The following is a 21,102-nucleotide window of genomic DNA, read 5'->3' on the forward strand; positions in this document are numbered from 1 at the left end:
GTTCCCCCCACCTCACCCCCCATGAGCCTGTCACTGGGCAGGGACAGGCAGCAGGAGTCGACACGGTCTGCAGACAGGCAGCCTTAACTCCCCTGGCCAGGCAGCCTCTCACCCACCATCATGACCTAGCTGCAAGGGAGATACATAGTTCACACTTTGCAAGCCCAGTTATGGGGCACACTCAAGGACTAGGAGAAAAATACCAAAGTGTTGTGGGGAAATGAGACAGGACTCTGCCTTCAGCATCTGTAAGGGGGCTCAAGGCCTGGATATTCCCAGACAGACAGCAGGTGAAGATTGGGGGCACAGGAATAGTCTTCTAGCCTTCTTCCTTCCCAGCCCACAAGCAGAGGACCCTCGCCACCCCTGGGATCCACCCCACATATGGCGTGCAGGGGACTCTCATGGAAGTGGGCTGCTGGATGATTAGGAAGGGCCAGGCTTCGTTCTTCAGAGAAAAAGACATTTTCCCAGATCGTCTTATATTGTTACAGCTGGAAAAGAAAACAAAAAAATCAGTGAGCCTGGGCCTGAAGCTGCAATCCCCAAAAGGCAGCTGCTTTAACCAGGTCTGTATATGCCCCAAACAAGAATTGGGGCAGACAGGCATCCCTTAAATCACAGCACATGCCATTTCCTTTCCTCTCCCAGACCAGACCCCTTCTCACCCTTACAGCTGCCTCCAGTTCCCTCCCTCCCGTTGACTCTCCCACAAGATGTGGGATCCTGGATATGCTGGGTCACATCATCCCACACAACCCACCTCCCTCCTGTACCCAGGTGAGCTCAGTACTCCCACGTCTGCCCTGCAGGTTATGCACTGATGAGCAGGTCCTGGCTCTGCCCCTAGCTCAATGGATGCACCAGTTTTCAGAGCAGCTTCACGTGTACCTTGGTGTCCCCAGAGGAGTCTCTCGGCTGCTTTACCCACACATCACGCCTTGTCAGGCTGTTTATTTTCCTGGTGTCCTGCAAGTAGGAGAGTCATAAGTGGCACAAGCRGGTTTTCCCATGCATCATGTGCAGGATTGCCTTAGTCTGACCTGAACCAGACGTCTGGACCTCTGCACCCTTGAAACATATGTGCTCCAGATAAAGTCAGGCAGCCACGAGCTCCTGCCCCTGGTAGATCTGTTTCCTCAAAACCAAAGCACAGCTTCAACCCATAGAGATGGATGGTGGCAGGGCATTACTGTAGGAAGAACCCATAAAGGAGATGCAAACTTTACCCAGGAGTGACCCTGGGAGTGAACAATTTCCTAGCAGACACGGAGCCAGCACAGCTTCCTAGTACGGACATGTCTGGGCAGTCCTAATCTCTGCAGTTCAGCACTGGGGGTGCCTGGGCTTGCCTTCACCAGTCGCAGGGCTGGGCTGGAGCTGCCCCTCCTGGAATCTGTACCCAGATGCCTGCAGGACACACTGTGCTATGACAGATGGCAAAAACACCGTATCCTTGTAAGGGGTGACCTCTGCCCTGTACTGCGAGGGCTGGAGCCCATGCTGAATCTCTCCTTTCCAAGTACAGAAAATTACCTTGAGTCCAAAGGGTCTCCCTCATGCTGAGAGTCCATGTGCCTGGAACAGCCSTAGCAGCACTGACTCCTCTCAGTTGAGCACTTTGCACCCCCCAGATGCTGGACACACTACTTTTGGGGGCTGGGATCTGCACAGGGAGGCTTTGCAGATCATTCCAGGCCCCTTACACCTCAGGGCCTCTCGATGCACACACAAGTCTCTGGGTCTTGCTGAGTCCAGCACCAAAGTGCCGAGCATACAGCTCATCTCTCTCAGTTCCAGGGGCCTCCAGGTTGGAGCTAGTCCTCCAGTCACCGGCAGAGTAGGGCTCTCACTGGGGTGATTTCTCTCGCTTCCCCATCCCCTGGGAGATGAACACGGACGGTGCCTGGACCGTGGCATGTTCCCTCCTTTCCCTACTGAGGGCTGGGGGCAGCTACCTCAGGTGCTTCTGGCTCAGGATTAGAGCACAGCAACAAGCAGAACCCTGACATCTCCCTGTGGTGGTCCTGCAACACCTGAACCAGCTGAGTAACAGGCAGAACCTGCCCTGCTCTAAGGAGTAGGCTGCGACCCTGGCAAAGCTCTCCTCAAACCTTTCAATGAGGATGACTCTGCRCAGCATAACCAGGCCAACTTCCCCATGGTCTGGGCTGTCCCCGCTGCTCCCAGATACAGGGACCTGTCCTGCCAGGGCTCTACCCCAAGATCTCAGCACAAGCTGGTACCTTGCTTTTTTCCTCCTTGCTGGGCTCCTGAGTTCGGCTGATCCACAGATTAATGCGGGATGTCACCGATCCTGGAATCTTCATGTTGTCCTGTGGCACAGAGAGGAACCAAGGCTACAGCACCAGGTCTCCATTTGCACGAACACAGCCCAGGACAGTGCCCAGGGCACAAAGAGTCTGAGCAAAACTGCAACAGGCGGAGACCAACCTACACCTTGGCTAGATACCAGCTTCTCAAATACCAGCGTATCGGCACTAACCCACACGCTGCCAAAACGCAGTTTCAGTGGCAGTGCCTGAGCCCAGCCTTTGCTGKCACTGTGTAAAAGGCTCCTAACTCCCATCCCTGGCTGCATCCGGACAGCCCTAGACAGCAGTCTGCTGGTCTGTGCATTGGTTATCCAAACAGGGGAGGATTTGCCAAAAGAGCTGGTGCTTGCAATGACATAGGACTCTGCTGTGGCGAGGACATGTAGCTCCTGGCCTTACCTTCCTGACAGTGAGGGGCTCAGCCTTGGCAGGAGCACTTGTTTCAAAGAAGTTGCGCTTGCTGGCCACCCCCTCTGAGGACAGCATGAGGTTCTTCTGAACAGTCAGAGAAGATTTCACCACCTCCGATCGCTAGGAGGAGAGACAGATGTTAGCAGGAGTTGTGCTGCACCCAAGCAGTCTCCCCTGGGGAGTCTCATACTCCTATCAAAAAGCAAAGTCCTGCATTTCGCTCACTCCCCAAGCCTGTTGGGGTAGCATGGGGTCTCCTCCCTGCACATCAACATATTCATGGGATTGCCCTACTGCTCCCCGCAGCAGGACCACGCAGCATCCTCACTACCCTCTCCAAGTGATACCTGCCTCCTGCTCCTAAAACCCTGAGGCAGATCCCTTTTTTTGGCTGGGACAGTTTTCCTCAGCTCCATCAGCTCTGGTTCTTTGCCTCAGCTCAGTCCCCAGCTCTCTCTTTACCTGCTTGGCTCCAGGCAACCCCTCTTCCTCTCCTCATGCATTCCTCCCACATCAGTCCAGCTGTAAGGAGAGTTTTCGGTACCTGCACAGCTGAGGAGTACTTTTCCAGTTTCTCCTCAATAGTGGTGCTGCTTCCTGGGATCCTCAGACTCGCACTAAAAAAAAAAGAGGGGGGAGAGTTAAATATAGCCCCCAAGGTCCCCTGTGACTCAGTCCATGGTCCTGGGGGACTTAGCTTGTCAGGAGAAGACCTAGTCCAACCCAGGCTCTCATCACGTGCGCATTTCCCAAGTGAGCCAAGGCAGCTCCTTCCCTGCCAGTGACAGAGATCTCTGGGTCTCACCACCTTACTAGGACCACACTGTACTCTGCAAAATAGTTGTTAGCTTCCCAGTTTACCCAGTCTTCACCACCACCAGGTCAGAGCTGTATCCTCAGTCTCACACAGATTGGGAGAGTTTTGCTCACAGCCAGTAAAGCCTCGCTCACCTGCCACACACTTTGAGGTGGGAGAGAGCATCCTACTTACTCACAGCATTCAGACCTGAACTCTCAGTTCTTCAAGAGGTTTTAAGCCAGCAGTCCAAACTTTGCCAMAGAGATGTGGAGGATCACTTGATCTGGGCTCCAGGATCAGAGAAAGGTTTAGGCTGGAAGCAACCTCCAAGGGTGTCTGGTCCAACCTCCTGCTCAATGCATGGCCAATTCCAAAGCCAGATCAGGTTGCTTTGGGCCTTGTACAGTTGAGTTTTAAATATCTACAAGGATGGGACCCTGTTGTGGTGCTGCACTACTCTCAACACTCAATTGCTCCTAACAGTGCAGATGCAAGCACCAATCAGAAACTATATCAACCAAGAGACCTCGAGTACAAGCTGGGGGATCCTCTATGGTTGCAGTCTGTACGGTGAACATTGGTCTGTGCTCTGCTCTCACACCAAGCATCATTGCCTGGTCAGCCAGGCACCATGGGGGCCGATGTTCAGCAGACCTTCTCTGGGGCACTCACTAGGATGGTACCCAGTCGCGTCCCCTCCTCCTCCCTTTGAAAACAAGGGATGACAATCCCTGCCCAGGAAGGCCAGAGCAATCTGAACAGAGGTGCTGACCTCCTTGTGAGAGGGCTTTGGTTTTCTTCTCTCTCTTTTCTTGAGATTATCTGGAAGACACAAGAAAAGGAGATACTGAAGTAGCTCTTGGTCACAGAAGAAAAACATGGGAGAAAGTGGGTCAGCTCCCCTATTTCCAGGCAAGCTCCATTTTCATCCACACCAAAACTCATATTAAAGCTGTCCAGGCTGAAGATATTTTGTGGTGCTAACAGTTTTATGCCCAAAAGAGTACCATAAAAGTCAGTTAAGCCATAAAAGAGAGGAGCTCAACAACACAGTTGCTCTTTCCAGCCTCTCCAAGCAGTTAATTCCAGAGACATTTTGGTTGACTAGAAGTGAAGATATTCTCAGGGATGTAACAAGGAACAGGAAGAATGATGGATTTTATTTTCATCCTGCATTCTCAGAGAAGATAGAAACACCAGAGGGCAGATGATGGTTCTTGCAATTCTTTGGGAAGTCTGAGGACAAGAGGAGCCCTGTTTTCTCAGCATTTCCCACAAGCTTCCATGGCAGCACAACATGTATGAACATGAGCTTTTTCATAGTCACACGCATTTGAGTCAGACAAGAAGAGAGGAAACAGAGGAAAGACTGAAGCAGAGCTGCAATGCCCAGATCCAGGATGGACTGTGTATTCACTTTTGGGAACAAGCTCTGCAAGATCTTTGCCAGAGATCAAAGCAACCCTTCCTTGCTGATAAGAGCTGAAGGCTGTCACTATTCTCTGATATAATGGAAGTCTTTCCCCCACTTGCTTTAGCTCTTACCCGAAAGGAGACAGTTCTTGGGCTGTTTCGTCTGATGGAGCTACTATAGGTGATACGAGTTGGAGAAGCATCTGACTTTTCTTCAGGTTCATCTTGGCTGAGAGTCAGCTGTGTTACTTCCTTTGGAGTACTCCTGGGTGGATGCTAAGCAAAAAGCAGACATGTGATGTACCCATGCAGAGTTTGCAAAGAAGGTTCAGGCCCAGGGATCTGAGCAGCCAGGGTAGGAACTGGTTTGGAGGCAGGAATATGAGATCCTGATCCTCCAAACCTTGGCTGTCTCAGTCGGATATGTGAAACCCCAACCCCCTCTTCAGCCAAACCCTGAGGGAAACTGATAGAGGCTTCCCTGAGAAGGTCATCTAAATAGCACATGCAACAGGGAAAGGAGGTAGGCAGGGGAACCCTGTCCCTGACACCACCTCGTCTTTCTCCCAGATCAAGTGTGGTGGGAGGACGGACATACTCTGGCTATCCACACAGGCAATGCACACCTTTCCCCTGCCCTGTAGTGGTGTTGTTTGGCCCGTGACACCATGAAGCCATCCAGTGCTCAGATATCAAGAACTCATTCCCCAAAAGCCCGCAGATTGGTTTTCCTTCCTGGTACTTTGGACTCTCCTTTCTGTTCTTCCAGCACCTGGGACTTCACACCAGAGTCACCTCTTTCTCTCCCCCTGCTAGGGCTGGAAAGCAGGAAAGGGTTCACTCATGGTGGGGAGCCACAAGTGCCAACTGCTTTCCAAGTCCTGCTCACCTGCTGGCCAGGAGGCAAGGTCACCAGCGAGACTGTCTTCTCCTCTATGCTACGGCTTCCTCCTCCAGGCAGGATCTTCACTTCACGGAGCCTGCAGCCCCTCTGCTCCTGCACTGCTTGCTGCTGCTGCTCCCCCACCTCACTCCTCTGGTCCCCCTGCGGAGTCCCCATGCCCCGTCTCTCTTTGTCCTGGAGCCGTCCCCTTGCTACCACCTTCCTCTCTGAGGCAGGCTCCGGGTGCTGCTCTCCTGATGGGGCCTCTCTGCCCTTGTCTGCATCCTGACCCTGCTCTCCAGCCAGGGTGCTCTCCTGCCCCTCATGCTGCTGCAACCCTGCCTCTGCATGGCTCACTCCTGCCTCCGGCTCCTGTTGTTCCTTCTCCTGTCTCAGCTTTTCAGAGATTGCCACTGCGGGTCTTGTCTGCCTCCCCTCTTGGGTCTTCAGCACCTCCGAGAGCTTATGCTCTTCCACTTCTTCTGGAGACACTGCCTTCACCAGGGTCTGAGGCCTACAGAACAGAGACAAGGCACAGACCAAACCTCAGCATCCTGGGGTGCCAAAGAGTGGTCTGTTATCCTGCAGGTTAGGTTAAGCCAGGTGAAAGGCCCCAGGGGACAGGAAGGTCCACAAACATCTCTGAAGTCATCCCAGCACTCCGTGGAGACCAGGACTTGAAGCCACACTCATGCCTGTCACCCCAGCTAGGCTCTCCAAATTTGACAGAAAAGTTTTTTTTTTTTTTTTTTTTCCCAGACAAGGATTAAGCATTTCCACAGCCTCAACCTAGAGCAGCAGCATGTTGTCTGGGAAAGCAGCAAACATAGGCACTGAAGTTGGGACAGGGCAAATAATTCATTTGTCCAGGGCCACACAGGCTATATTATATCTATGCAGTCCCCAAAACCTAGGCAGGAGATGCGATAATATTCATCTTCCCCCTGAATCCCCACATTGCAATCACCACATAGCTGGCCTGTGCTGGCTCCAGGGAAGGGGGACACCTCCTACCTCGCTTGTCCATGTCAGCCATGTCTAACCCCTGTCCAACCCAAGCATCCTAACTCCATCCGGTCTGCCGAAACACCTCTAGAGCATGATTCTCACTGCACAGCAAAAACCATCTAAATATTAGATACTTCCAATGTCAATTTAGAGAGTGTGTTAGGCTGTGTAAGGGGATCCTGATCTTAGGATACCTCTAAATCCCAGCACACTGCAGCAAGGGACTTCGGGAGCATAACTGGAAACCGCTTGGGTCACCTTCCCCCTTCAGCACAAGTTGTGTAACATCACTGCAAGGTTTATAGGAGACAGGAGGTCAACCGGCCAGGCATTACAGGCTCAGCCCACCTGCTCTGCGGAGACGGGAGTTTGTCTGCTCTTACCTGTTCACCCTGCCTCTGGCATGGCCAACACCACACCTGAGCTCAGCCTCAGCACTGACTCACCTTGGCATGCTATGGGATGTGATTGTATGTGAGGCCCATGCTTGAGCCTACCAGAAACATACCCCTCTTCTTCTGTTCTACCTGTGAAGTCTGTCTGTCTGCCCCAAAAGCCTCCTTGTATCCCCTGGTCTTCCCACTACTCAGCCTACTCACACTGAGGATAGACTCTCACTGACTGCAGTAACTTTGGCCAAGAAAAACAAGGCAGCAAGCTGCATGCAGGCAGCATCACGCGCAAGGCTGATGCTAACAGGACCCCACGCACCTGCTGGGAGCTGGACTGACATCTTTTGAAGGGCTAGGAGGATCTTCGTCCATTGATGTGGAGGACAGCAAGCTCCGATGTCTTCGCCGGCGTTCCCTTTGCTGCTCTTCTTCATCCTCGAGGGTTCTCTGCCTGGCCAGGCTGTTTGGGATGAAACATAACATCATGGTGAGGGTCAGTGTCCTGGACACTGGAGCTTGCAGCCCTGATGCCAGGCAATCACAGAGAAAGGAGACTGCTGTGTCCTGGGCAGCAGCACACCATCAGGCAAGGGGCCAGGCATTGAGGGAGGTTGCCCTGCCCCAGCAGGGTTGCAGTGCTGCACAGGGCTGGAAAAGAGAGACAGATCACCATGTCAACACAAGCTAGGTGTTGCAAAGCTCCCTCACTCCACCCAGCTGAGACAGGCATTTCCCACACAAGCACTTGACTTTACAACTCCTAATTTCTTCTGTTAGAAGGAGCATTCATTTAAAAGGAATGCCTGCATTAAGCAAGCCTTTCTGTGGAAGGATATTTAACCTGTAACTCAGCAAGGCCGGGACTGTAGAGCCATCACACAGATCTCAGTCATACGAACTGGAGAGGTAACTGCTAGCAGCAGAGGATTTTAACCCCACTGCGRGTCACAGGGAAGGTGTTTTCCGAGCCAGGAGTGGCAGTTCCCTAGTGCCTGGCTCCAGAGCAGGTCCTTGGAGTGAGGCATGACTGGGCACAGACCCTTCCTCAGCACTTGTCATCCCTTCTGTTCCCGGCACTGGATTCCCACCATCCACCCTGCTCCAGCCATTCCATCTGGAGGTGCCAGCTGGAAGCAGAAATACTTCTGGGTGCAGCAGCACAAATTTGGGGGTTTCTTAATGTAAGAGCCACACAGCAATTTTTACTGTGCAAAAAGCCTCAGATGCAAAAGCATCAGGGGCCAACAAGGTAAGCATCACCAACGAGCTCTGCCTAGACACAGACATGGCCAGAGCCCCCCTTACTCCCCATGTGGCTTCCCAGTCAAAAGGATGTCTTTGATTAACAGACTATTTAATCACAAATTGTACCAAAAAGACAGCTTTGGTCTTCATTTTTAAAGAGTCATCTTTAAATATTTTGTTTTGCACAAGCCAAACTTTTTCCAGATAAAATGTCAAAGTAAATAAAAAGCTATTTGGAAAACACCAGCTTTCCCTTCCTTTCGCTGTGCAAGACACACCCACACTTTCTGCTGGTGCATGAACTATGTTGGACACTATTTTTACTGAGTGGATTGAGCTTTTCACCACAGGTGCTATTCATTTATCTATGGCACTACTCCTGAATGAGCTGCAAACACATGCAGGGGCCCCAGCATAGCTCTCAGCACCCTGAACAGCCTGAGTGGCCAGAGTCCTCTTGTGAACTCTTGGACCGCAGGCCCTTTCTGCACGGGATCTGACCCATCATGGTGTCTTAGGTCTGGAGGTGGCACTCCAGTTTCATACAGGCTCAAGGTTTACTTTGAATTTGACTTTTAAGAACGTGAAAGTCAGAGCAGGCCCAGGCCTGTGGTATCACTAATGTCACTGCAGATACGGTGACTCKCAGCATGGTTACAAGTTACTGTGTAATGAAGTCTCAGTCATAAATTAAACCACATTACCTCCTGCAGCAGTTCACGGCTTCTATTCTTCCTGGTCTATGGAGGCGGGGAAGAGTGAAAGGATAAGGAAATCAGAGCAAAAAGCAAAGGGGGAAAGTTGCACATCCCAGCTGAAAGTTCAGCTCTTATCTGCAGGGCGTCTCGTGATTCCTCGGAAAAGGGAAAGGGCAATGACACGGAGTGTCCTCCCTTCTCCTCCTGCTGCTTCCTGGGGAGCCTCCATCCCCTTTGCTGCCATTCACCCAAGCAGCCCTTGCTCCCTGACAGTGACCAGACCCACCGCCCTCGGCTGCCAGAGCGTCTCCATCCTCAACGTCAGTTCTTGCATCGAGGAGACCATGATGCAGAAGGCTGGACTGGGGACCTGTCCCAGAGCCTGGGCGAGTCAGTGGACTTTGTTAGCACCCCAGGCCTGCTCTCGCCCTGCCAGCAGACACGTCCCCATTCAGCTCCTTTATTGACAACTGCTTGCGTCTGTGGGCCTTAGCCTGTAAATATTTATATATGGCTTAGCTGCATTTGAAATGCAGCATGGCTTCATTTGCATGGCACACCGTGATGTCCCAGCAAGACACACTGCAGCAATCACGCCACACACAAATTCCCACTGGGAAGGATTAGCACATGCATGTGGATGTACACATACAGGTGCCTCCGCTAAGTGCTGTTTGCATGTCTCATACAATGACAGTACAGAGCATTAACACTCTGGTTTATGTGGGAGCCAGTTACTTTTTTGTTTTGCATGAGTAGGCTTCTTGCAAAATGAAAATGAGATTTTCCTGCCTTGAATTCATTTGGCTCCTTCAGAGGCAGCGTGTAACCTGGCATTATCAGCATGCAGTTTCTCATTATTGGTAATTAGTTAATCCACACATTAGTCTAYGGATTTTTTTTGCCAATGTTACCCTCCTCTTTTCCAAGAGGGATTTATTTTTCACTGTCTTATCTTTTTTAACATCAAAGAAATTAATAAAAAAAGATTTGTAAGTAAGTCCCCCCCCATGTTGTCCTCTCCTGCCCTGTCAATTATTAGTGCTCAGATGTTTGACATTTATACCGTTTTAGTTAATGTTGTCCCATCTAATGACAGAACAGAAACTGCCTTCCTGGGTTGTAAAACAACCTGAGTGCTGGACCCTGTTCGACCTGCATTCAGGCAAGTCCAGGGTTAGAGCATGGCTCGGACAACACGGATCTGAAAGGCTTTTGGATCTCTTTGGATTTCTCCCAGACAGCCTGTGACAACGACAAAGGTATGAACTGGGCAGTCTCTGTGCAATGGGGTCTCACTTAATTCCCATTTTCTAGCTGACCATGGTGAGCGGCTTACCAGCATGGTGACAACTAAGATGAGCAATTAAACTGGCTGAAACTACAGCTGTTTTGGGGGTCCTTATGGCCATCCTGTATCACAGACAAGCCAGGACACTCAGTCTCTAAGCCACTGCGTCCACTCAAAGCATGATTTTGGTTTTGTTTTGTGTAAGAACATGGCTGCGTTTGACTCCCCATTCCCTGTCTGCGCAGACACGAACCAAGGTCAAAGTTGCTTTCCCCAGCTCTGCGACAGGTTGGGAAAGAACCCCAGATCATGGAGGCTTCCTGGTAGCCACCAACACTTCTGAATCAGTCAGCAATGCCCAGGAGCCTCACCTGCCCCGACTCTGACCTGAGCTCTGTCACCCAAAACCTCTTTTTAGGAAAGGCCAAGTAGAGTGGACAATGACAAGTGGTTACAGGGATCATTCAGTGATTGCAGATGAATCAGGGCTTACTCAGCATCAGATGGACAGAGGCTGCAACCTTCCCACACAGACGTGGAGCAGTCCCAGTCAAACCACACAACCACAGCACTGAGGGCTGTATGGACACAGATCGAGCGCAAAACCCTGCAGCCAGCTCCAGAGCAAGCCTGGAGGCAAAATGCAGGCAGAGAGAGCCTGACTTGCCTCTCCTACCCCAGAGAGAGGGGGACAAGCCCCAAAGACCAGAAACGCATCCAATGCAGAGGGCAAGGACATGTTTCCACAGTGGTTTTCCTATGCAGGCATGAGCATTCAGCTTCCCCAGGCAGCAGAAACAAGACTGTCTCTGGTCTTGCCCAGGCACGAGAAACTCCAGCAGCGAGGAGCGCTCAGTGGGGCTGGCACCACGTCCACCTTTGCAAGCAACCCTCCTGACACTACAGCTGCCCCTGGCTCCCATCTTCCCCGACACCTCTCGCCCTCCCTTGCCCGAGGCTTGCTGTGCCTGGAGCTCACCTCTAGTCAGTAGAAAGGGTTAAGCATTAAACCGCAGCACCTACCTGGAGAGATCAGACCAGTTCTTTCTGTTAAAAGACATTCCTCCTTTCCGTGAGTTTCAGAAAGCTCCAAAAACTTGCGCAGGCATCAAGACCAACTCATGCACAAATCCACAGGGACCTGCACTGCCCAGAGACTCTGCGCCCCAAGGAAGGAGGAACTCCCTGCAAGGTTATTTCCCTGTGCACCTTTACCCTGCCTGCAACCCGTTTACCACCCGGCTGCATCACATGGTCTCTTATCTACCTTGACAGAGGCAAGGCTGTAATTTGTCTACTAGCAGCGCCGGGCAAAAGATGCCCTGCCCAGGAGTGCCACGCAAAAGCAAATCACTCTTCGCTGCCTGGTGTGCCRGGGTTCGAATGTAGACCCAGGCTCAGGGTTTGATCCATCCAGGTCTCCCAGGGTTTCAGAGACAACTCCCTGCTGAGAACCTGTTTTACCAGCCACTCTCCGCCTGTCAACAACTCCTCCAGCACTGGCCTGTGGAGGAGGTGAATTACCTTGGGCTGAGTGGGAGGCGGCAGAGAGTTGATCCAACACTGGCTTCCAGGGATCCAAAACAGTCATTAAAACACCTCCATCTGGGCGCAGTCCAGGCGTTTCCAAAGACTATGGGAGGGTGCACTGGTCTTTTCAGCCTTCTCTAGACGTCTGGGTTTTAACAGTCACAGCCTCCCCTTAGTTATGACTTTTGCTGCAGTAAAAAGCACACACAAATTTCAGAGGAAGCGACTAAAGGCCTCCCCTGAAAGGACCTGGGTCCTGAGGTGCCAGGTCTGGGGGTGGCGGATTTTTGAGTGCTGAAGCTCTGTGCCAGATGGGGACTGTGTGCCCTGGCTCATCCTGTGCCTGGCCCAGTCCCTCACCCCCATCCTCCCCCTAAGCTAGGTACTGAGGATCCGTCTTCCCACACTCACACAAGGCAGCACTCTCCTTTCAAAGGGCAAGCGTAAAAGCAGTGGGGGGACTGGCTCATGGGGGTGATGGGGGTACCCCAGATAAAGCACATCTGGGTTTGAGCCTGTTCTTTGCCTGGGTGACTGCAACTTCTCTCAGATGTGTCCAACACGCTCAGATATGTTGGAGGAGCTGAGGGTGAGACCACTTCCAGGCCTCCTGCAAACCCAAGATCCCTTTTGCACGGCTGCTGAAGAGATGTGGGCTGGCCCTGATGTGCAGCACATCTGGGATCTCAAGGCTACCACATGCACTGGATGGGGCCTGGGCCAACCAGGCAATTTTCACAGTGGAGGCCTGCAAAAGAAGGCATCTGAGACTGCTTGAGTATGATGAACTAAGTCCCTGATTCCTTTGAGATCCATCCAGTCTTCTGCCATCTTCTTCCTCTTTCCCATCTGTACAATAGACCTTTTCTGCTCTCCAGCTGTTGTCCACCTTGGGTGCTCAGGGAACACTCAAGGGTAACATTAGCAATTGTCCAGGTGCGATCTCAAGGACTTTTTGCTGGCCATGGCTGGTCAAAGGAGCTGCATGGTCTTGCAGGACCTGCCTCAGGCAGGTATGTCCCTCCACCCATTCCTGTTGGGCTCTCCCACTGCCACCACTGTCTCCCCAGGTCTCATTCCCTGCTGTGCTAGACCTGAGGGGTTGGTTATATTACTAGGTTTGCCACGCATGCTGCAGGCCTCCAGCTCACAGGTGAGTGCCTGGGACCTTAACAATCTAATGAGCTATTTTAATCAAAGGTTCCTGACTAAAATCCCATTTCTAAAAGACAGCCCTGTCAAATGAGCCACCTACTCTGAGCAAGACTCCTTCTCTGGTTTTCTTCCTTTTTGCGGTCGCCAACTGTCTTTCAAATGATTTCATACACACAGAAAATCCAGCAAGCTCTGAGATAAGAGAAACAAATTTACTTAAATAACCTTGTAAGTGTCCTGCTAGTTGCTGACAACCTATATATAGCAGTCCAGCATCAGCAAGGAACTGTAAAGCAATAAACCTTTCTGATTAATGCACAGTGAGCACTTCACTTGCAAAACTCATTGCCAAAGGATATCACTGAAGTAAAGGACTTAGCAGGATTGTAAAAAGGATTAGACTTAATGTAGTGAAAGAACACCCCCAGCTAGGAGCTACACAGCAAATGAATATAAAACCTCACACTTTGTGATTCCTCTTACTATTAAGAAGAAATTCTAGATAGTCATTTAACAGCCTGGGATTAAGAAGAGGACAAGCATCTATGATACTCACCCCTTACACTCCTCCAGTCTTTATTTTCAGCTCAGAGGCCTTTTGAGTTGAACATGGTTTCCTACATATTTCAGAACCCTTAGTGGGTTTCTCTTTCATGAATTTGCTGGGTTTCCTTCAAACAGGAAAACTGTTTGTATAAAACAACATCCTTCAGCAAGGAGTTCCCCAGGTATCTTCTTCTGCAGGAAAAGCTCCCAACTGTTCTTTGGCTTGCACTGACTCCTACTGATCTTTCTGATAATTTTGGTGCCGAGGAGTGCAAAGCGTTGATTTGCAACCACTTTCTCCAGAACACCCCTGATTTTAGAGACCTCTCCACCCCACCCCACCTCTTTCCCAGACTGAAGAGCCATAGGTGACGTAGTCATCTCATACAAATTCCCTTATATACCTCTGATCACCATAGCTGATCTCTCTGGACTTTTTCCAGCTTGACTATATCCTTTTTGAGATGACGAGACCAGAAAGTGTACGGTATTCTAGGTGTGAGCGAGATCTGGATTCATGCAGTGGCATAGTGGTATTCTTTGTTTTGATTTTCCTTCCTTACCTTAATTCCAAACATTTGATTAAGATTTTGTCTTGGTTTTTTTTGTTGCCACAGAGTGGTTAGCTCGTGTTTTCCTGGAACAATTGACCTCATGGTAATCCCAAGGTGTAACTCCCAAGTAGGTAATGGCCTACCTAGAGCCCAGCATTTTACATGTGAAGCCATGATAGATTTTCTCCCGTGTGTATCACTTTATACTCCACTGAAGTTCATCTGCCATTTTGTTGCCTGCATCCCAAGTCCTGCAAGACCCTTCTGAATGTCTTCACTGTCATCCTTCATCTTTGTACACTGAAGAAACCAGGATTATCAGCAGACTTTGTTATCTCACTACCACTCCTTTCCCCAGGTCATTCAGCGATATGTTGAGCACCAGATGTGCAGCACAGACCCTGGTGAAACTCCACTGGTGACCATGCAAGACTGATCACTTACTCMTTCCTCTGTTTCCTCTCTGTTAACTGATTATTTATCTATCCTTGGAGTTTTCCTATTATCCATGGCTGCCTAAAGACCTTTTATAAAAGCATTCTGTAAATCCAGAAAGACTGTATCTGCCAGGTCACCCTTATCCACATACTTGTTGATACCTTCAGAAAACTCCAGCAGCTTTGTGAAACTGGACTTCCCTTTATGAAAGCCCTGTTGGCTGTTCCTGAGCTCATCACCAAAGGGATGTTCACCAGCCCAGACCATAATGCAGCTCCAGAAAACTGGAGGTGATGGAATTAGGCAGAGGCATGAGTCCCACAGGGATGCCAGCTCAGGGAAACCAGTCTATCATTTATCTAGATCTGGTTTAAAAACCAGGATGCCAAATCTGCTGTTCTAGATCTACAACCAGAAGAGGAAAGTTACGTGATCCTTGGCTGAGGGAGTTGCGCTGCAGGAACCTGTTGTGTATAAACAAGGTTGTAATGTAAAACTGCACTTCTCTTCTGGTACCTCTCTGCCCACGTGTAGCTTTCCTGCTGATTCACAGGAGGGCTTTGCAAGCAGACCTGCATCTGCCTGAGGAGCTCAGGGAGGCCAGATCTTCATCTGATGCAGATCAGAAAACCCCTGCTGGAGAGAGACACCCATCTGCACCCGCTAAGGAGCTACACCAGTATCGGTTGGGTTTTTTTTCCCTTGGGAACAGTGTCCTGTGTCTCATTCCTATGCAGAGCCTGTTTCTTTGGCTACAGGGGAGTGGAGATCTTCCAGTTTCCATAACTGTAATTAGGACATTCCTCAACCTTGCACAAGGCCCCAGGGGTGAATCCTACACTTCCACCCTCTTTGCCCATGCTGTCCCCTGGCGTTGGGCCCAGCTCTGCTCCTCCTTTAGCTCCACAGGGTCATTCCTGCGTTGCTGCCGGTGATGGACTGGCGGGGTCAGCACTGCCTGCACTTCCCCAGGAAGCAAGGACATGAGGCCTGACATCAAGCAGAAGGGGCTTTTCACCCTTGCTCAAACAGCTGTAATCCTGTCACTGCTGCAGTGCAATGGCTCACATGGGGCTAGGAGCTTAAAAGAGCATCCCTCTGCCATGCACATGGAGGTGTCCCTGCCTCCCCAAAGTGGCAGTCTGCAGGTGCTGGGATGGTCTAGGCCTGTAATTTCCAGGCTAAAATTCCTTCAGCTTTTGGACAGACATGTGCGATGCACTGAAAACTGATAATACAGAGATACATCCCACTGTGCAAAGAAAGCCAGGTGGGAAAGTGTGTGTGATTAGTGTGTGTTTGCTTCAGAAGCCAAACCAAACCACAAACTAAGGTTTTCTATAGGAAGGGAATAATCATTGTCCAAACTGCCTTGCACCTAACTAGCAAGGGTTTGGATTTTTTTTCTTCCATTGATAATTTAATTTAAAAGGTTAAAAATAAACATATTTGATTACATTAGACAAATACTAGAATACCTTGTTTCAAAAATACCACCACGGCACCCCATGGATGCCAGCGTCCTTCAGATTTCCATTTTCCTCTGCAGATTGGATGAGATGCCATCTCCTGTGATGCCCCAAGATCTTGGCTTATGACAGAGAAGCAGGGACAAAAGTGAAAAATTATTTCAGTGGAAATTCTTCAGGTCACCTGTTACATGGCTAGACTAAGTGTAACCTATTTTGCCAACTAGAAAGCGGTTGTATGGCAGATCACAYCCCTCATAGCGCATGAATTTTGTTATCTACCCACAGAGAGCAAGTCCTGGGGGGGCTGCAGGGACCGGAGCCTGGAGGGATGCAAGTGAAGATGTGAGTGGGCTAGCAGAGGGGAAAAGGGGTTAAGAAACCTGTTTCACCCTGCTTTATATGGCAGAGGAAGGAAAGGGCCCACAGAGCTGGCAGGACTCCCAGGATGACCAGGTTTTTATGACAGTGTGGATCTGGTGCAGCTGAGACAGCAGCCAGGCGGGTTTCTTCCCATGCAGTTCCATGTGCTGTGCTGCTTGACAGCATGCCGCAAGGTTTAATCACCTCCCAGCTCTGGGCAGACACCGTGGAGGCTGCAGGGGGCCGTTCAGAGGTAATGTTTAACTTTCCTCTCCAGGGAGTGTAGCCTGGYGTTAACCCCTGCAAAGAGCAGGGCACTGCAGACGGGCTGAGTGTGGTCTTCAGAGGCGGTGGGATAAATTTACCCCTTCCTTCCCTGGTGTTGCTGGAGCTAATCCTCCTCCCACGGCCAGCAACTACAGTGAGCTCCAGCCACCAGCTGAGCTGCAAATACTCTCAGACAAATATTTGGGCATGGTTCAAATGTCTCTAGGCACTGGCTGATTGGCAAGGAGGACACGGAGCATCCTAGAAAAGGAATGGACCATTTTACAAACAACTAGGAGTGATATTTTTGAAAGGCCGTGTCAGGCCAGGCCCTTTGCCATATCCCTCATTGCTAACACACAGCTGCAGTCTTGACAGCAAAACCTTTTCAGCGGAAAATCATTTTGTTGATTAAATTGATTTTTTCTATTGTTACCTTTAAATAATTTCTGCAACTTCAAGCTTCCAGTGCTTTGGTTTGCGCTGGTTTGCTTTGGGGGCGCTTGATTGCTGAAAGTTGCAATGGCCTTGCTCACAGGGCTTGTTGAACAAACTCACAAAAAAAAGCTTAGGGAATAGGCTCAGGGGTGTATAGAACAACTGAAACATTGATAACGAGCTGAGGAAGTCAAGATTCAAGCAAGAGCTACACTTGTCACTGAACTTGAGGAAAGTCAAAGAAGAAGAGAGCTGTTGGGTAAAATGGAGGATGACTTAATAAACTTCTTTTGGAAATAAATACAATTAATTAGAGACTGCTTCGGCATCATCTTCTCTTTCTAGGGAGAGGACCTTCCAAGTCCCTGCATTTTGACTGAATTTAAGTAAAAAGGGGCCACCAAAAGGTTCCCTTCTAGTTGAGAGAAAAGAAATTGAGAGCTGGCAATGCCGTCTGGGAGGGATCCGAAAGTGGGATTGCTTGCAGAAATCAAAGCTGGTCTGGTGCAATTAAAGCATAGTGCATCCTGGGATGAAAAGCATGACAGCTCGACTTACTTCCCCATACCGATGGGGAAAGCTGGGCTCCCATCTGGCGCAGAGCCACAAAAACAGCTCCAGAGCAGAGTAGGAGGAGAAGTCTTGGCTCCGAGCCCCTGCTCCAACCAGAAGTGCAAAGCACTCAAAGTGGACTGCTGCATGTTCCCCTGGAGACTTCATCCCTGTAAAGAACTGGGCTTTTTCTGTGTTTCTAATAAAGCTGAAATCTGTCAGACTGTGTGTTCCAGTGACTGATCGAGGTGCTTTTGACCAGCCAGTGATAAAAGCAGGACATGGTGAGTGGGCGACGTTTTATCCCAGTTGACATATTTGAAAAAATAGGTGTACTTATAGAGTAAAGAGTTTTTTTTTTTTTCCCTCCCCTTAATCTAAAACACAAGGCAGCTGTATAAAGTCAGCTGTATCCTAAGATAATTGTGTCTGGGCTCTGGGGACCTTGCTGAGTGTATCCTTGCTGCCTCTCTCACAGTGGCTGCAGAGACACGCTGGAGAGACCTGTGGGTTTTGCTCTGTGGCAGTTTTGGGTGTTTTGGTGCACGGAGATCCGCAGGATCCAGAATCTGACGATGAGCTGGGCACAGGTACAGGCTGGGTGAGGGGTGTAACTGGGACCTTATCCCACAGCGGCCATCAGCCGTATTGCCTTTCATGTCACTGCCATCCCTCCCTGCTCCAAAAATGCCAGCCACCCCTTTCTTTCAAACTGCCAAATTAACATAATTAAACTAAGCTCAGAGCAATTGTTCTCGACCTGTACTTGGCTTGCCATTTTCTGCTTGTTTCTGGTCTGAAGAAGGCTTTGTTTCCATGAAACCTCTTTGCATTTTCCAGCTATACCAGTTGGTCAAGTAAAAGATATTACCTTTCCCTCCACACCTTTCTTCCTGTGCCAGAATCGCTGCAGAGTGTGTGAGTTCCCTCTGGGGATAGCGTGTGCAGTGAGATCTCAGGACACTGCTTTGGCGTGGATCCCACTGGAACAACAAGCTTGGAGGGGTGAAATTGTAGCCGAAACCCTTTGCCTCAAGCCATGGGGCAGGTCAGTCCGTGACGGCAGCTCTCGCACCCTGACCCCACATTGCGGTTCTCAAGATCCCAAATATAGCTGCTTGCCCCATGGAGCACTCTGCAGCCTGTGCATTTCCAAAGCAGCTGTTTGATGTGGGGTTGTAATCTCTGATTGCCTCTGAGAGCAGAACTTGGGAAGTCAGCCTGCACCTTGCTTACAAAGGTTGTGCTCGCTGACTATATGTCCTGAGATGTCTAGGGTGAGGACAAGTGGTTGCATGCTGCCTACAGCAAGGGTAGCATGTCCTGACACCATGTTAGGCTGCGGCTGCTCTGTAGAATTAAGCTTGGAAAGGAAAAAACATGTTGAAAAGCCCTTGTGCCCCATGCAATTGCTCTGGTCATGCAGAGGGTGGTCCTGCCCCCAAGCTAGCAGGATGCTTATGGGGATGGAGGGAGAGGAGTCCATGTCAGGTGAAAATGGGGAGGTTGAGCCTCTATGTTTGCTAAGGGAAGAGAGCGAATGTGGATCTTCTAGTAACGTCCACCTCTGATTTAACCCTACAGGTAGATTTGGGGATGTTTCTCATATCAGGTCTCAAATTCACTGCCACTTGCCCTAACTCCAGCAGAGCCCCCAGTGGTTCAGTTCAGTACCCCTGAATGGGGCAAAGGAGAGCATGTGATGCCCAGAGCAATACAGCTGCCCTCCTGTTTTGGAGCACAAACCCAAAACCACTTCTCTGGCCTGGCTCTCCCTCAGTTGCACTGCCTGGCCACTGTGCTAACCTGAGTCTGCTGCAGGAAGTCCCAATAGAGCCAGCTGAGCGGTGACACGTTTCTCTGTCCAGAGGAAAATGCAGTGCTTTCCCCAGAAGTTCGAGATGTGTTGGAAATCACGCACCTTTTGATGCTGTTTTTTTTCCAGTCCTGGTGCCTGTTTGGAGACCTGCACTTTGCTCTGAGTTCATAGTGCCCTGTATACTTTACAAGCTGCACTAAACAGGGATGGGGGTGTGCAGCAAAACGCCTAAGGTGTGGCCCAGGTTTGAAATCGTGCATGCTGCTACTGCTCTGAAGACCTTGGGGACACAGACAAGGCACTGCTACAACACACCAAGAGCCCCCTGTGAGGGCTGAGCCTGTTCCCACTCAGCATTTCTCACAGTGCAACCAGGCAGAAACCCCTATTCAGTCCAAATTCACACCAGTTCTCACCTCTCCTCCTTCCATCCCTCCTCCTGGGATGGGACAGTGCATTCCCAGCCTGGCTGCACAGAGGTTCCCTCCCTGGTTGTAGGCTTGTGATTAGGAAATCATAGGCCTAGTGCGGAATCATGAGCTATTTGGTCTGAAAGGTGGATTCAGCTCATGCTCTCCTGAACCACGGCTTGGATACACTCAGTCCTGAAACCTTGCTGCACCTCTTCCCCCAGTGCTGGTGCTTGAGACAGGGCAGCTGGCAGGAGAGTCAGTGCAGCAGTGCACAGAGAGGGACCGTCTGGGTGAGCAAGTTCGCAAGGCATTTCCAAAAACAGAGAAGAAAGCAGGGTGGAGGAAGCCTGCAGACAGCTGTCTCCACGCTAAGGATACCCAAGCCTCACTGACTTTGCTTGGGAAGTCGATGCATTTTCAGAGCCCGGTAAGTGCTGTGGTGCATTGGAAAGGGAGAAGGTGGCTGTGCATTGGGCCAAGGGGTCTCAACAGAGCTGGTGGGGCACCAGGAACAGGGCGGTTGCAGCCTTGCTGGGAGCCGGGAAAAAAGAGCCCAGTGAAAGTCAGATGTCAGGGAGCACTGTCGGTCTGAGCACTAGCATGGGGACATCATGGGGGGTGGAAGGAAAGGACTGATGTATCTTCCCCACCAGGGCTGTGGACCGGCATTGCATGCTCCCAGCCCTGGCCAATGCTCCCGCATTGCTTCAGYGAAGAGCACACGCCACGCTCTGCCCGGGAGACTGTCCTTTAATACATGTACAATTGCGTGGGAACATCTCAGGCTGCACACGTCAGAGGATGGGGGAGTGGGAAGACCAGCAGCCGTCTCCCGGGCCTCTCTGCAGCAGAGGGAAGAGAGGGATGGCTAGCAGCCCCTTAGAGCTGCGTGCCCAGCACAGACACACGGAAGCTGCCCATGAGAAGACATGCCCTGTGTTGTGCCAGCTGGCAGAGGAGCACCAGCAACCCCCTGGCCATGCTGGTGACACCTGTGGCACCTGAGAGCCATTGTGCCGGGGCCACCCTGGAGCAGGGCCGATTGCACAATTGTAAGGTGAGACCTGCACACAACTGCAGGC

At 50.7% G+C, this 21,102-nt stretch overlaps 1 protein-coding gene across 1 annotated transcript; it reads right to left on the bottom strand.

The window, feature by feature from the left end:
• Nucleotides 1-870: 870 nt before the first annotated feature.
• On the bottom strand, nucleotides 871-11,537 carry LAD1 (ladinin 1). The gene is made up of 9 exons (XM_026063794.1): nucleotides 11,500-11,537; nucleotides 7,562-7,702; nucleotides 5,849-6,356; nucleotides 5,092-5,235; nucleotides 4,319-4,368; nucleotides 3,292-3,364; nucleotides 2,736-2,867; nucleotides 2,247-2,336; nucleotides 871-969 (listed from the first exon to the last, which is right to left on the bottom strand). Exons 1-9 carry the CDS (start codon nucleotides 11,535-11,537, stop codon nucleotides 871-873), a joined length of 1,275 nt encoding a protein of 424 aa, XP_025919579.1.
• Nucleotides 11,538-21,102: the final 9,565 nt, after the last annotated feature.

The sequence above is a fragment of the Apteryx rowi genome, unplaced genomic scaffold (genome assembly GCF_003343035.1).
Source record: "Apteryx rowi isolate R43461 unplaced genomic scaffold, aptRow1 scaffold_200, whole genome shotgun sequence".
Taxonomy (NCBI): domain Eukaryota; kingdom Metazoa; phylum Chordata; class Aves; order Apterygiformes; family Apterygidae; genus Apteryx; species Apteryx rowi.